This window comes from Nelumbo nucifera, chromosome 5, assembly GCF_055504915.1.
Source record: "Nelumbo nucifera cultivar China Antique chromosome 5, China Antique-T2T, whole genome shotgun sequence".
Classification (NCBI taxonomy): domain Eukaryota; kingdom Viridiplantae; phylum Streptophyta; class Magnoliopsida; order Proteales; family Nelumbonaceae; genus Nelumbo; species Nelumbo nucifera.
In genome coordinates, this window is record NC_142653.1 from 77,162,621 (window position 1) to 77,178,000 (window position 15,380).

Below are 15,380 nucleotides of genomic sequence, written 5' to 3' on the forward strand. Positions count from 1 at the left end.
TTCAATTATCTGAGTGAGATAAAGAATGGAAATCTATTGACTGGTTCAATCCAAAACTTGAGACCATTAAAGTTAATTTTGATGAATCAAAGCCAACTGCATTGGTTTCATGTCGATTAATCATGTTAAAGCTTGGGCTGTTTGGTAAACTATAAACATTGTTACAAATTTCAAGGACTCCCCAATAGCAAATCAAGTGGTGGATTAGATTATATTGTATCCCGTGAGACCTTAGGTTAATTTTCTTTTTTTATTCTTGTGGCCAAGCTACCCAACTTTATTTTTTATTTTTTTGTAAAAATCCCTTAATGTCATATAAATATATTTACTATTACATATATTATTATAACAATTATTAAGTTGTTAAAAATCAATTAATAACTAATTAAATAATTTACTATAGAATAAGTAATTATTAAAAAATTAAAAAATCTATTATTATTATTATTATTATTATTATTATTATTATTCCTTGTGGGATACTCCGGTTATGGCTACCATAAAGGAGGAGGCATTTTAGGGTATTTTGAAAAGCAAAACAAACCATAAGTGTGAGTGTGTGACCACCCATAAGTGATAAAATGATAAAATCCCAATGGTCTGTGGCAGTCTGCAAATTAACCAAAAAAGTAAAAAAAAAAAAAAAAAGAAAAGAAAAGAAAACAACAAAAGGAGTCGTCCTTCTATTTCTCTAGTCTCCAAAAGCAGCCGTGGAACAAGCGCGCCACAGACTGAGCAGTTGGATTGGAGCGATGGCCATGGCGAGCGTTGCCAGGAGAAAGTCTCATCTCCTATTCAGGAGTATCTGTAACCCTTCTTCTGATGTCCTGAGGTACTCTTTCTCACTATCCTCTTTCTCTAGAAGCTTCACGTCTTCCGGATCCGAAGAGAACGACGTCGTCGTCATCGGCGGTGGCCCTGGTGGCTATGTAGCCGCCATTAAAGCCGCTCAGCTGGGTCTCAAGACTACTTGTATTGAGAAGCGAGGTACTCTCGGTGGGACTTGTCTCAACGTTGGCTGCATCCCTTCCAAGGTATTTTTCATTTCTATAGTGTTGTATTTATATCATTCTAATTAGGTGATATTCCATATGATCTGTTATTTCCCTTCTATGTTTGGATCTGGATTTATGCAAGTATTATATCTGTTGGGTTTATTTCTGAGTTGGAATGCTTGTTTTCTACTGTTTATGGAATAACGTTTCATTTAGAAATCTGTCATTAGACAGAATTTCGTTTTCTTTTCCCTGTTTAATTTTTTTTGTGTTATTTATTCAACTCTATGCTTTTTTTTTTTGAATTTTTTGAGGAATGCTTGACTTATGTTGGTTCTGGTTATGATTTGGAGCTCGAACTCATGAATGCTTCTTTGTCCCTCTAATATTTTATGGTAATTTATTGATTTTAATTTATCTGTTATTCAACAATTACATAACAGATCATTAATAGCCAAATTAGCAATTCGAAGGTTGAGTGACCACACTAGTAAAGCTCACATTAGCATACTAATTTGGGACCTGGTCATGTCTTGGAAGCAAGGCCTTGAAATCTGGCATAGAACCAAATTTTGACCTGGCTTAATGCTGGACCTTTTGAGAAGAAATTTGAGATCCTGTTGGAAATTTTAACAAGCGATAGGCATGCCTTAAGCTTAAAACTGAAATGAAAGGTTAGAATTTTACAAATCCCAAAGAAGTTTTAGTCCAAGTTGAAAGTAGAAGTGACGAAGAGAAGTCATACTAGAGTGTACATGGTGGGCAAAGAATAAGAATTAAGGTTTTGAATTATCAGGGAAAAAGATTAAGATCTGAAGCGAAAAAGAGAAAGAGGTGGAAAAGTTTACCTTTAGAGATAAAAAGAAAGAAAAGAGAGTATATGGGACCAAAGTCTAAGAAAGGAAGTTAAACCCATAATTTTCTGTTGGTCTATATGGGCCTTCATTTGGCTTATCATAATGGGCCAGCAGTTAGATTTTCACAAGTCCACATGAACCTAATGGGCCTAAAATGTTGTAGTAGTAAATCTAAATTGAATAAGTCATTGAGTTGAGCTCAAGAACAACCAAGTTCAGCCCATTCCAGATGCCCCAAGTGGTTAGCTGTCAACAAGTGGGCCTGACATGATTTGAATTTGATTCTCCCAATTAAATCATTGGTTGGATTCTGATTAGATACCGAAAAATGAGTGTATTCCTAATATTTACTTCAAATCTTCAAATATTTTGAATAGTTTTTTTAGCTCAAGTGTTTTTAGTTGTTTATTTGTTTAGAAAACTAAAATACTTTGTAGGTTTTAGTAAATCAATTGTGTTTCTCTACAAATACATCATGCTCATTTGAACCATTTTGTGAAGGAAAGAATGGATGAAGAGTTTTCTCTACTAATATGTTTGGTACTGACTCCCAACTTATAAAGGTTCTGATTTCTAGAGAAACCTAATAATGCTGGATCCATTCTATAATAGGTACATTATCTGCTTATTGTGTCTTGTGTATCTTGTTAATCATAATTTAGTTTGTTATATTCTTCTTCTTACCCTCCTTTATAAATGGATTTCTATAGTTCTCTCTAGTTCCCCCCTATCCTCTTAATATCCCATCTTTCTTTCTTTATTGCTTCTTTTCTAAGACAATGAGGTTATCTAAGAGATTCATTTGTTGTTGTTGTTGTTTCACCCATATGTCCTTCCTCAGCCTCTAATTATTCCTTCCAAATTGTCCATCCAACCCGTAGGCTGCATTTCCCATCTTAATTCCTACCAGACTTGTTCCCTTTTGTTTATTAATTTTTAGAACCCCTCTTATTTTCTGTACACCCCCAATTGGTTGTTAAACTCTATCAGCTCATTGGCTATAAGAATATCCCGGGTATGTTGACCATAGACAAAAGTACTCTGATAAATAGAGATGATGGAGCACATAACCTTCTTCATCCTTGTGGTCAACAGGTTTGCTATAATCTTATATACACTGCCAATAAGGTTTATGAGCCTGAAGCATTTTAAGTCAATTGCTCCACCCTTCTTAGGTATTAGTGTGATGAAGGTGGAATCAATGATTTAAAAGTCTTGCCTAGGCACACAGGCGAGGCATGTTTTAGGGTATGCACCCTCACCTAGGTCCTAGGCACAACACTTTCAAAAGTCGCATGCCTGGTGTGCCTAGGTATGCGCCTAGTGCGCCTTGCACTTTAGCCCAAGCACGCACCTTTTATTAAGGTGGCTCAAAGATTCAAGAATGCATAATGTTTAACATCACATTAGCTATTTGATGTAATACAATTGGGAAAATAATAAAGAGATTAAAAGCTTACATGCTTGTATTCACCATTTTCTCCACCTAAATTATAGAAAAGTGGAGGGAGGTAAACTATCTTAACTCCCCCAAAACAAAGAAAAGAAAAAGTACAAAATTAGAAATAAGCCCAAAACAAAGAATCCCTATTCACCCCTTGCTTAGCTAGCCCATCAACAATGGAATTTGCAGTTCTTTTCACCCAGCTGTACTTTATCACAATATCCCTTGCCAACCAGTTGAACTTTTTCCTCTCATTGCTGTATTTCCACATTTCAGTCTTATCTTCCTTTAACCAATTTACCACTACCTCCGAGTCACCTTCAATAATCAGTCTCCTAATATTCAGGTCTCTTGCCCTTTGAATCCCCTCCAAGGCTGCTAAAATCTCAGCTCCTAAGAGAGTCGCCCTCACCAATCGGGCCAGAGAAAAGGGCTAAGGTATTCCCTTTCTCATTTCTGAAAATTCTCCCAATACCTGATAGCCTTGGAGTGGATTCCCAATTCTTTGCCCAATATACATGATTACCACTTTGAGCCAAGCTCAAAATTCTTTTCAAACATGAAGTTAAATCTTAGTTTTGGTTTGCACAATAGATTATTTAGTTGATCTATTAAATTTATTTTCACTTTCTCTATGTTTAAATTTTGCTTAAACTAGCTCTATTATGTAGTTTGCTTGACAATTTAGCAACATATTATATTGTCTATTAACCTTGTTTATTAGCTTTGTTCAATGGTTTGGAACAAGATAATTATGCTTCTTTTATCAACTATTTTTACATATTTCACAATGTTTGTATTTTACATTATTTCTATACTACATTTCTGACATTTCCAACATGTTCCCTACATTTCATTTTCATCACCAATACTGACGTTTTAAATCTTGGACTGATTGTTTTGTTTTGTAAACCTTCAATATATCATCTTTATATTCCTAAAGACTCCAATTCCTGAATTCTTAAGATTGTTGAGACCATAGCAATCAAAGTTCATCTTTATTATAGTTAACTGATTAGGGGGTACCAATCAATTATCTGGGGATCTTACATTTGGAGCATATTAATTAATTATGATCCCTAATTGTATGGGGATCTTGCACCAATCAAAGGATCTTGGGTTGCCTGCACTACCCCCATCAAAGTTCAGCTTATTAGTGGTAGGTTGGCTACAAAAAGAAGCTGGATTATGGAGCTATAGTAATGAAGGGAAGAAGCTTAGATGATTGATACGAGACATGGATGTGAGATTTAATTGGGTCAAAAGAACAACTAATGGTTTTGCCAATTGTAACTTCTTCATTAAATTTGGGGAGAGTTAAGAGATTTTATCTCTCCCTCTTTGTATTCTATTCTCTGGTATAATGAAATATGAAGTTATTGATAAAAAAAATAATTATGATTAGATGGCCACTAAAGGCCATTGATAGGGCAAAATAGTGGGACATGATTTGTATAGCCAACCTCAAATAGCAGGGAACTTGGGATTGAGTCCAGTGATTTAAAAGGCATGCCTAGGCACACAGGCGAGGCGCATTTTAGGGTAGGCGCAGCCTATTCAAAAGGCGCTCACCTGGTGCGCCTAGGCGTGTGCCTTGCGCCTTTTGAAAATTTGACGCTTTTTCCTTTTCTTGAGTCTAGCGGCTGGGTCGGGGGCTCCACCCCTGGATCCCCATGCCACGCCCCCCGAGGCCAGTCCAAACAAGTCCATGTTAGGGCTTGCCTCGACGGGCATGGCACAAAGGCGGTTCGTAGAATTAGGAATGTAATATGTCACATTAGCTACTTGATTTAATTGAGAAAAAAGAGGTTGTGGGTTTTATATGCTTGAAAATGTTTTATATGCTTGATTTCATTTTTAAATTCTCATTTGAATATGCTTTACATATTATGTTTATGTATTTTAATTTTAGATAATAGGTTTTTTAAAACATTTATTTTAAATTTTAAGTTTATATTTTTATTAATATTATGTTTTATAATTTTTTGATTTTATTTGAATTTTTTGGCATTTTTTTGACATTTTTTTAGCTTTTTTTTTTTAATTGTGCACCTTGCCTCAAAAAGGCGCACGCCTCGCCTTGCGCCTCAGGTGCAAAATGGCCCTTGCGCCTTTCGCTTTTAAAACACCGTTTGAGTCTTACCCTTACTTCATATAGCCAATTAACAACCATAATGCATTTGGCACAAGAGGAGAGAGGGTGAACTTGATCCTCACTTTCTTTGGCTTTCTAATTTTTGTATAAAGGGACCAATAAAAAAATTGCATAAAAGGGACCTCAATCTGCACTAATAATGATGTCTGGTATCAAAATACATTTGGCTAGTTACCCCTATCTCTGGAGCTATTATCTAAGGTGGCATAACAAGTATTTGTTATCCCAGTGAAATGGCACTTTGGACCAAGCTTTGGTTTTCACAGCCCATACATAGATTAGAGATATTTTGTTTATTTAATTTACAATGTTCATCTATAAATACGAGGAGAATATCATGATTTCTTCCAAAGTATAGCCGGTTGCCTTTTATTTTGTAGCTGGTGTGAAGATGCCATGGATATTTATACAGGAAAAGAGTACATCTGGCTTGCTATATTGGATATACCGTTCTGATTTTTGCCTTCAATTGAAGAATTACTTATTGTCCTTTGTTCTCATCTCTCCAGGCTCTTCTTCATTCTTCCCACATGTACCATGAAGCCAAGCATTCATTTGCCAGCCATGGAGTGAAGTTCCCTTCTGTTGAGGTTGATCTGCCTGCCATGATGGCCCAGAAAGACAAAGCTGTTGCCAATCTAACACGAGGTATAGAAGGTCTCTTCAAGAAAAACAAGGTAAGCTATGTTAAAGGCTATGGCAAGCTCATCTCTCCTTCCGAAGTCTCTGTCGACACCCTTGAAGGTGGGAGCACCATTGTCAAAGGCAAGAATATCATAATAGCAACTGGATCTGATGTCAAGTCCCTCCCTGGCATCACCATTGATGAGAAAAAGATTGTATCTTCAACTGGAGCTCTGTCCTTGTCAGAAATCCCAAAGAAACTCATTGTCATTGGGGCAGGCTACATTGGCCTAGAAATGGGCTCTGTCTGGGGGAGGCTTGGTTCTGAAGTAACTGTTGTTGAGTTTGCACCAGATATTGTCCCATCAATGGATGCCGAAGTTCGAAAACAATTCCAACGTGCCCTTGAGAAGCAGAAGATGAAATTTATGCTCAAGACTAAGGTGGTTGGTGTTGACACGTCTGGGGAGGGTGTGAAACTGACAGTTGAACCATCAAGTGGTGGTGAGCAAAGCACTTTGGAAGCAGATGTTGTGCTTGTTTCTGCAGGTAGAGTTCCATTCACAGCTGGGCTTGGACTGGAAAAGATTGGTGTGGAAACTGATAAGGTAGGCCGAATCACAGTTGATAAGCGGTTCACAACAAGTGTGCCGGGTGTCTATGCCATTGGAGATGTGATTCCAGGGCCCATGCTAGCCCACAAGGCAGAAGAAGACGGTGTAGCATGTGTAGAGTTCATAGCTGGCAAGGAAGGCCATGTGGACTATGATCTGGTACCCGGTGTAGTGTATACTCATCCCGAAGTGGCATCTGTTGGGAAGACCGAGGAGCAGGTGAAGGCACTTGGAGTTGATTATCGTGTGGGAAAGTTCCCTTTCCTGGCCAACAGCAGGGCCAAGGCAATTGATGATGCTGAAGGGGTGGTGAAGATATTGGCAGAGAAGGAAACGGATAAGATACTGGGGGTACACATCATGGCACCCAATGCTGGAGAATTAATTCATGAAGCAGTGCTAGCCTTGCAGTACGGAGCATCAAGTGAGGATATTGCACGAACATGTCATGCACATCCAACAATGAGCGAGGCCTTGAAGGAAGCTGCAATGGCCACTTATGACAAGCCTATTCATATCTAGGAGAGGAGTGGGTAAATGCAACTTTTTTTTTTTCTTGTTCTACTTTTTGTTTAGATTTTTTTTTTTTTTTGAATCCTTTGTTTCTTTTGATGTCTCTTACTGGGACAAGACAATTGTTTCGATAGTCTACAAGTTTCCACCTCCACTTCTTTTTCTTCCACAATTGGTATATCATGTACTTAATAAGAGGTGGGAATAACTTCTGGGAAATACTGCACAAGTTTTCTTTTTTACGCTCTTAAAATTTAATCCAAGAAACTCTCATGGTATTAGATGGCTAGATGTTACACTTTGATTTAGGGGGTATTTGGTATATTGGTTTTGCTTTGCTGTTTTGTTTTGGCTTGATCAATACAAATGTGTATTTATAAGAGATTTTTTACCTAAAATGTTTTGAAAGTGTTTCTGAATTGATCGATATAAATTTTCTACCTAAAACATGAAATTTGATGTTTGAACTTTGAACCATAAATAGCAATGATCGCAGTTGCACTTTTCTAGTAGAAATGGCACTCGATGTGATAACATGTATCTTTAGGGTCCATTTGGTTTGCAGGAATGGCTGCTTGGAATCAGAATTGGAATGGGTCCAACCTCCCGGGGAGTGTGGTTCCATTCTAACATCTCAATTTTGTATTTTTGTGACAAAAATACCCCATCCATTCCAAACCCTAATCGACCCAAGTCCTGAACATTTCCTTCAGACCTTCCTCCTAAGGTTCAAAATATCAATACCTCCTAAGGTTCAAAATATCGATACCTCTGATACGTTGGTAGGGGTGTATCGGGCGATATCGATACCTTTTTTTTTAATTTTTTTCAAAACCGATTTAGGGGGCTGGTTTAGGGCTCTCACCCCCTGAACCAGTCAGACCCCCAATACACCCATTGTAGGGGAGTGTCAGAGAGGTCTCGGAACGATACGTATTGGCCGATAGGTGTCAATACTTTGAAACTTGCTTCCTCCAATATCTTCCTCCATCCAAGTAGCCGCCATCGACCACCATCTCCAACAAGGTAAGATTGCCAGCAACCACCATTTCTTCTTCCTATTCTTCTTCTTCTTTTACCACACCCTCTTCTTCTTTCAAATCAACCACTCCTTTTAATTGAGGCAAAACTGGAAATTTTGGCGGATTTCTAGTTGAACCAAATAACAATTGAATCCAATTCTGATTCCCGTCTGAACTAAATAGGCATCAGAAATAGGTGATTCCAATTCTGATTCTGGGATTCTCATTCTGATTCCAATTCCAATCCTGACCACAAACCAAATGGACCTTTGTTATTATTTCTTTTTGTTTCACGATAATAACCTTTGGTGGTTCAGTGCAACTCAAGTTGACACTGCAACTGTCAATCTTGCTTGTTTTTTTTTTTTTTCACATGTTTTCAATTTTCATCTGGTTATTCCTATCGGAGTTCCAACTTCCAACAATGGATCCCGCTGCACCCATGGGTTAATGATTAACTAGCCTCTCTCTTTGATTCCCCCCCTCTTTACCTTCCCCTTTCACCCTTCTCCACGTGGCAAGACCTAGTTGGCTCACACGTTTGTACATGAACAATAGATCTTGGTTAAGACAAATTCTGCTTAGACTTTTTTAGCATAAAAGCTACAAATAAGAAAATTTCAAATCTGATCTATAAATTTGAGGACAATAATTCAATCGCTACACCATGCTCCAATTTCTTGTCCTAGCCACATGGAATCTGAGTTTTAGCTTTTAAATATTTTATTCTTAGTGGAAGTTTGTCAATGAATGTTAAAAATTGGTTATTATCAATTGTATTTATAAATATTAACACTAATTATGTTGTTAATATTGCAATGGAGCTCGTATGAACTATGGTGTGAACAAAGAAGAGCTGGAGAGCCCTGTGGACAGTACGGGCTGTCAAATATAGATATAGCTAAAATTTTTACTAATCTTGGAGGCTCAAATGGTTACAAAAGGAGCAAATTTTCTATTGTTAGGTATTAACACTTTGAGGGGTGTTGAACAACATTGTTTTGTTTTTGAAATGAAAAACAACTGCAACGTTAGCAAAAACAATTTTTGTTTTCAAAAACAAAACCATGTTGTCGAATGTCCACTAAATCTTTTTTTTTTTCTTTTCTAAGCTGTCTTAGGTGGTTTTTGAAATCTGAAAACCAATTAGATATGTATCAATTATCCTTTCACTGCATTTTTGTTGCATATCTGAAAGGCCCACTTATATCTGAAATTTTGCTCACCATTTTTCGCTTATTACTACTACTGGTGATTGGTGAACATTGATTCTACAGGTTCTCGTTTCATCCTCCGGGCTCTTGTTTTCATTCTTCTTCTTTTTGGTGCGTGGTATTAACAGTATACATTGCAATAATATTCATATAAACTATGAAGGCTTAGATGATGAGGATGGTGACAATGGTGATATTTTGAAAACTTCTGTTAGAATAAGATTCAAGAAAGTTCATTACTGTTCATGCCTGTGTCAAGTAAGAGCTTCCTGCAAGTTAGTGACACCTGCTAAACGACAAGTTAGTACTGTGAAACAGCACGCGTAATAAATTCAGTATCTGCAGGAAAATTTGAGTAGGTTAAGCTGAGGCTATGGACAGTAACTACACAGCATTGGAAATTAAGATGTGGGAGGAGACAAAAGAGCCACGTCATCAGCATATGCTAGTGCTAGAAATTCCAAAGGGAAAGATCACTTATTGAATTGAAGGAGCAAATATGTTGTGTAAATTAGCCTTCCCCAAAATTAAAAATGTTTTGTACAAGAAACTATGCTTAAATTAGCAATTTTACAATCTTCCTTTTACACCTCCCAAGCCCTATGGGAAAAGAAGCTTTGCTGCTTTACAATAGTTGATTACATCAATTTCAATTGATAAATATATCAGAGACATTTTACAAGTTAAAAACTTCGTTGGTAGAAACCTACATGCTCATGGCTCTTGATGATGATACCTCTGATTCTCCCTCTATCTCCCCCTCAGCTACCTCACCGTTCCCCTTCAAACAGAGAAGCATAGATCAGTCAAATCCAAGATTAGTTGATTGCCAACAGAACCTAGGTGACTTGCCAACAAAAATCAACTAAAGAGAAAAAAAAAAGTAAACTAGAAAAAAGGAGCTTCTCATCAAGCAGGAATAAAGCCTTGAGCAGTTTCGAGACCTCTCCAAGTGAGTGTTAAAGAGATAACTAATTTTTTAACTTATATAACGGTTACTGTCCTCTCAGCTCTCATGCAGAGGACTTGATAAATAAAAGAGATCACAATTTGTAATAATCAACTAACCAAAAGTCTATAACCATTTTATCCATCATATTTTTTTTGATAAATTATTTTGCAATTAGTATCCACCCAGAAATGATATATAGACTATGGATACAGGGTCATCAGTAAGGAAAGTGGTTAATTACAAACAAGTTCCAACTTTAACTTAGGGGCAAGTCGGCTACGTTACCCAGATAGAGCAAGGACACGGTACCAGATGCAGAATTTACACTGAAAATTGAAGCATCTGACATGATACAGCACACTTTGCACAGGTATCTGGGTATCATAGGAGCACAGTAGGGGAAGACGGTACCTGAATGAAGGGGCATAAGAGAACATCCAAGAAAACATACCTCTGACTTTGTTTCAGAAAGGTATCGCTCCAAAGCACCATCTCCTCTAAGAATTTTTGCTCCAAGCCCTGGTGCATCCACTGATCCAACTGCCTCCTCATCAATCACAACAGCATCAACTCTATCATTTCCTGTCTTGACATCTGGAATCTGAGGATGGGTGATGGGTGCAACAAGATGATTAAATTAGGGAAGGTTATGGCATCAAACACAATTTGCCTGTCTATCATGCTTTCTGTCAGAATACTCAGCAAATAATTTAAACTAAAAATGGCGGCGGGACTTCAACCTCATGGATATAACCCACATGTTAAACATGGTGTCTGTGTATAGAAGTTGAATAAGAGTGGAGGTCCAGACACACCTCATACATGGCTTCAGTAAGAATGCTTTCCAATATGGCTCTCAAACCTCGTGCTCCAGTACTTTTAGCCATAGCTTTCTTTGCAATCAGTCTTAGTGCGTTGTCTGTAAAATGTAGCTTCACCTGAAATGAACTATGAGTCACAAACTATACATAGATCATTTCAACAGCTAGAAGATGTAAAGATAATGAAAAAGGAATAAAAAAGAACACTTACATTGTTCATGCTAAACATTTTTTTGTACTGTTTACCGAGAGCATTTTTGGGCTCCTTCAGGACCTATTTTAGAAAATCACAACATAAAAATTCTGTTAGTTTCCCACAAAGATTAGAAGAAAATCATCATCAACAATCCAAATGCAGTGGAGAGAGTGAATTCAGACAAATGTAGTTTGGTGGGTATCCAGATGGAGAGGTCTGAGGTGGAGGATTGTGCAGCTATCTTGGGGTGTGAAATTCGAGACTGGCCTATCAAGTATTTACGATTACCCTTGGGAGGAAATCCTAGGGATGTGTCTTTTTGGGAGTGGGTGATATATTTATCAAAGGGTTAGCTACATGGAAAAAATAACTATATATTTAGGGAGAGGAGCTACCTAATCAAATCCACCTTATACAGAAAATTGAGATGATGAGAAGTTAATTAGGGATTTTCTGTGGGACCCAGGTAGTATCAAAAGTAATCTCTTTAAGTGATCAGAGGTGTGCAAATCTAAAGAAGCTTGTTGGTTAGGAATAGGTATGGTAAACAAGACAAAAACAAGGCTCTGCTGGGTAAATAAATGGCTTTGGAGATTCACTAAAGAAAGGGATTATTGGGTGCAGCCTAATGGGTGGGATTAGGGACTGGCCAGAAATGCCAATGCAAGAAGCCCGTGAAAAGCAAGTTTGACTTTACTTCCTACCTTCTTGCAAGTTGCAACACATAAGATACAATGCAATATCTGGACAAGGAGTGAAATTTTGGGATATTTGGTGGGGAAGTTCTCCTTTTTACCAATCTTTCCCTACAATTTACAACTTAGCCAATGCCAAGAACAAACCCATTGCTAAAATGGTTAGCCTTGATGGGACAGGGCTGGTTTGGGTTTCAGGTTTGAGGAGACCTTTGAGAGACTTCGAAACAAACAAGCTGATTCCCTTGGTTAATATACTCCAAGATGTTAATTTGATCCCTTCAGGTATGGATGAGAGGGTGTGGGTTTCAACTGTCAATGGAAGTTTTACTTGAGCATCATTTTTCCAAACATTACTCCTTTTAAATGTGGCCCACCTTTTCCCTCTAAACAGCTGTCATCTAGCCCAAATCATAAATACATATGAAACACTCCAATGGAAGTGGAAGAATTGGTCTGTTGTTACTCAAGTATGTGTCTTTTGCCTGAAGAATGGGGGAAACACCATCTCATTTTTGAATTGCTCTATGTGTTTCAGGTGTGGCATCATTTTTTTCCATTGGTTGGAAGAGAATGGATGGCGCCTCATGAAATGGTAGATTTTTTTTTTTTTTATCAATAACAAGAAACTTTATTAAAGATATGAAACTATGTGAAGCTTAAGGTACAAAGAGGAGGTAAAAAGACTTAACTCCACACCAAAAGAATACAATGGAAAAAAGTAAAAAAATTAGCCCAAAAAATCAATTCCCTATTCACCCCTTGCTTTGCTAACCCATTAGCAAAAGAATTAGCAGTCCTCTTCACCCAGTTGTAATGAACCGCAATATCCCTACTCAGCCATTTGAATTTATTCTTCTCATTATAACTCCACAAACTGCTGTCTCCCTCCTTTAACCACCTCCGACTCACCTTCAAAGACCAGACATCTGATGTTCAACTCCCTTGCTCTTTGGATACCTTCCAGGGCTGCAAGAATCTCAGACCTAAGAGAGTCTCCTTTCCCAATTGGGCTTGAGAACATAGCAATGATAGCCCCCTCCTCATTCCTGAACATACCCCCAATCCTAGAAGGCCCTGGGTTCCTTAAACAGCTACCATCGAAATTCAGTTTTATGAACCCAGAAGGAGGGGGGACCACGAAGGACTACAGGTCCTCTTACAGAGGGAAGAGAAAGCTATCTCCTTCCAAGTTCTTACCAAATCAGCCACAGAATAATCTGAGAACAATTCCATAGTTTTCAACCAATGTGCCACCCTTAACAGAATTAGATCTAATAAGTTTTCAATGGTTCTTTCCTTATCTGAAAATATTCGTGAGTTTCTTTCTTCCCATCGAGACCAACACACTGCAGCCCTAATGCTTCTCCACATAGTCTTCCCTCTCTTCTTCTGAAGTAGGTCATTTGTGTTAATTTTTTCCAAGAAAGTTTCCCAGCAAAAACTACCAACCCGAGGAGGAATGGGCCTACTCCAAATGTTCAAATCAGACTCGGAGGCAAAAACTTTTGTGGCAATGTGTGCATGGAGCAGTCTTATGGGGACCCTGTGGAGTGAAATACTAGGATATTTGAAGAAAAACACAGCCAGGTTGAGGAATTGCAATTGATTGACCTCACAATGATAGGAGCTGTGCATTGGGCACTGTTTTGTGAAGAATTTCATGGAGTAAATCTTATGATATTGAGAGCAGAGTAATGCAATGGTCCCGGCAGGGGGGTGTTTGATGGGTGCTGTTTGGGTAATCTGGGGATGTCTAGAATGGGAGTTGTTACGGACCACCAGGGCAATATAATTGTCAGTTATTTGGATCAAACTGGTTTCTGGATGGCCCTAATTCAAGGTTTAAAACAGCAATGATGTAGGGTCTAATGAATGTGGAAGTGGAAGATGACTGCCAAACAATTATAGGCTGGATGAGATCTCAGAATCAGATTCCATGGCAATTCAAGCTTATGGTGAGATTAGCTCGCTCTCTAGGTACCAATTTGAGCAACCCATTCAATTGGGTTCCTAGGAATGCTAATATGTTGGAAGACTATTTGGCAAGAGCTGAGGTTGGAAGAGACTCTCTTGAACTTTAAAATGTCCCTAATTTCCCTAATATTTCCACGACATACTTCCATTTCCATGGGTAGCAACACGAAATTTTACTGAAATTAACATTTCCCCAATAAACACTATCAGCACTATGTGGAGTACAAGAAATAGTTTCTACGACATATTTCCATTTCCACTTGAATGGGTAGCAACATGAAATTTTTCTACAGTCAATATATTCACCAGTGAACACTACCAATACTATGTGGAGTCCAAGAGATAGTATTATAACATAAGTTGGGGACAATATTGTAGGTGCGTGAACTAACAATGTTATTGTCTACCTAACTTACATGATTACCACTTGGGCTAGCTCAATATTCATTTCAAACATGAAGTTAAATATTGGTTTTTTGTTCATGTAATAGATTATTTGGTTGATCTATTACAACCATTTACATTTTCTACGAGTTAAGGTTTACAGGGCAACTTCAGAATGTATTCTTTTTGTCTATAACCTTAGTTTCTTTAACTCATTCTATCATGAAGTTCTAAATCTTAAGGTTTACAGGGCAACTTCAGAATGTATTCTTTTTGTCTATAACCTTAGTTTCTTAGCTTTGTTTAATGATTTGAAACAGGATAATAATTTAAAAAGGTGTGCCTATGTTTCTTTTATCATTTCATAAAATATCATTCTATATTTTGTATATTTTACAATGTTTCTGCCATGTCTATAATTTTTACAATACTTGCGTACGATATTTCCGACATTTCTGACATGTTTCTTGTATTTGGATGATGGACCTTTCCACTGACATCGACATTTTAAACCTTGCTCTTGAATGGGGTTGGCCAGGATTGGGCTGTAATTTGTAATAATTATTTTTCCTCTTTTCATTATTATGAGGCTTCTGTTGTTGGAAGCTGTTATCTTTCTTGGCCCACTGCCCCATTGTTTTTAACAGCTTGGTGTTTGCTTATGATTAATGAAATGCTTTCTGTTATTTATAAAAAAAAATGTCCATTACAAGTCGGTTGCCTGTTATATTGACAAGTTTATTAGAAATAGCACGACTAGCAAGACATCATATTATACAAGATCCAGGGCCAAAGCTGTTGAAACAGTCAATGCTCCACATAAATCCAATCTTACTTCTATCACTCCAACAAGTGCTTCTAGTTAGGAGAGGAATACTAATCCCAAGAAGCATAATATAGAATCATCAAATTTAACA

The 15,380-nt window shown here is 37.6% G+C and overlaps 2 protein-coding genes across 2 annotated transcripts in view; one reads left to right on the top strand and one right to left on the bottom strand.

Moving 5' to 3' along the window:
* Nucleotides 1–676: 676 nt before the first annotated feature.
* On the top strand, nucleotides 677–7,356 carry LOC104593915 (dihydrolipoyl dehydrogenase 1, mitochondrial). Its single transcript, XM_010254008.3, has 2 exons — nucleotides 677–1,034; nucleotides 5,961–7,356. The coding sequence occupies exons 1-2, from the start codon at nucleotides 753–755 to the stop codon at nucleotides 7,209–7,211; spliced, it is 1,533 nt and encodes a 510-aa protein (XP_010252310.1). The 5' UTR covers nucleotides 677–752; the 3' UTR covers nucleotides 7,212–7,356.
* A 2,540-nt stretch (nucleotides 7,357–9,896) lies between these two features.
* Nucleotides 9,897–15,380, bottom strand: part of LOC104593914 (ATP-dependent Clp protease) — a 45,117-nt gene continuing 39,633 nt past the window's right edge. Inside the window, exons 12-15 of the mRNA XM_010254007.3 lie at nucleotides 11,423–11,485; nucleotides 11,206–11,328; nucleotides 10,842–10,991; nucleotides 9,897–10,219 (exon numbers count right to left, since the gene is read on the bottom strand). Coding sequence (XP_010252309.1) covers nucleotides 10,145–10,219; nucleotides 10,842–10,991; nucleotides 11,206–11,328; nucleotides 11,423–11,485 — 411 coding nt within the window. The 3' untranslated portion in view covers nucleotides 9,897–10,144. The remainder of the gene's footprint in view (nucleotides 10,220–10,841; nucleotides 10,992–11,205; nucleotides 11,329–11,422; nucleotides 11,486–15,380) is intronic.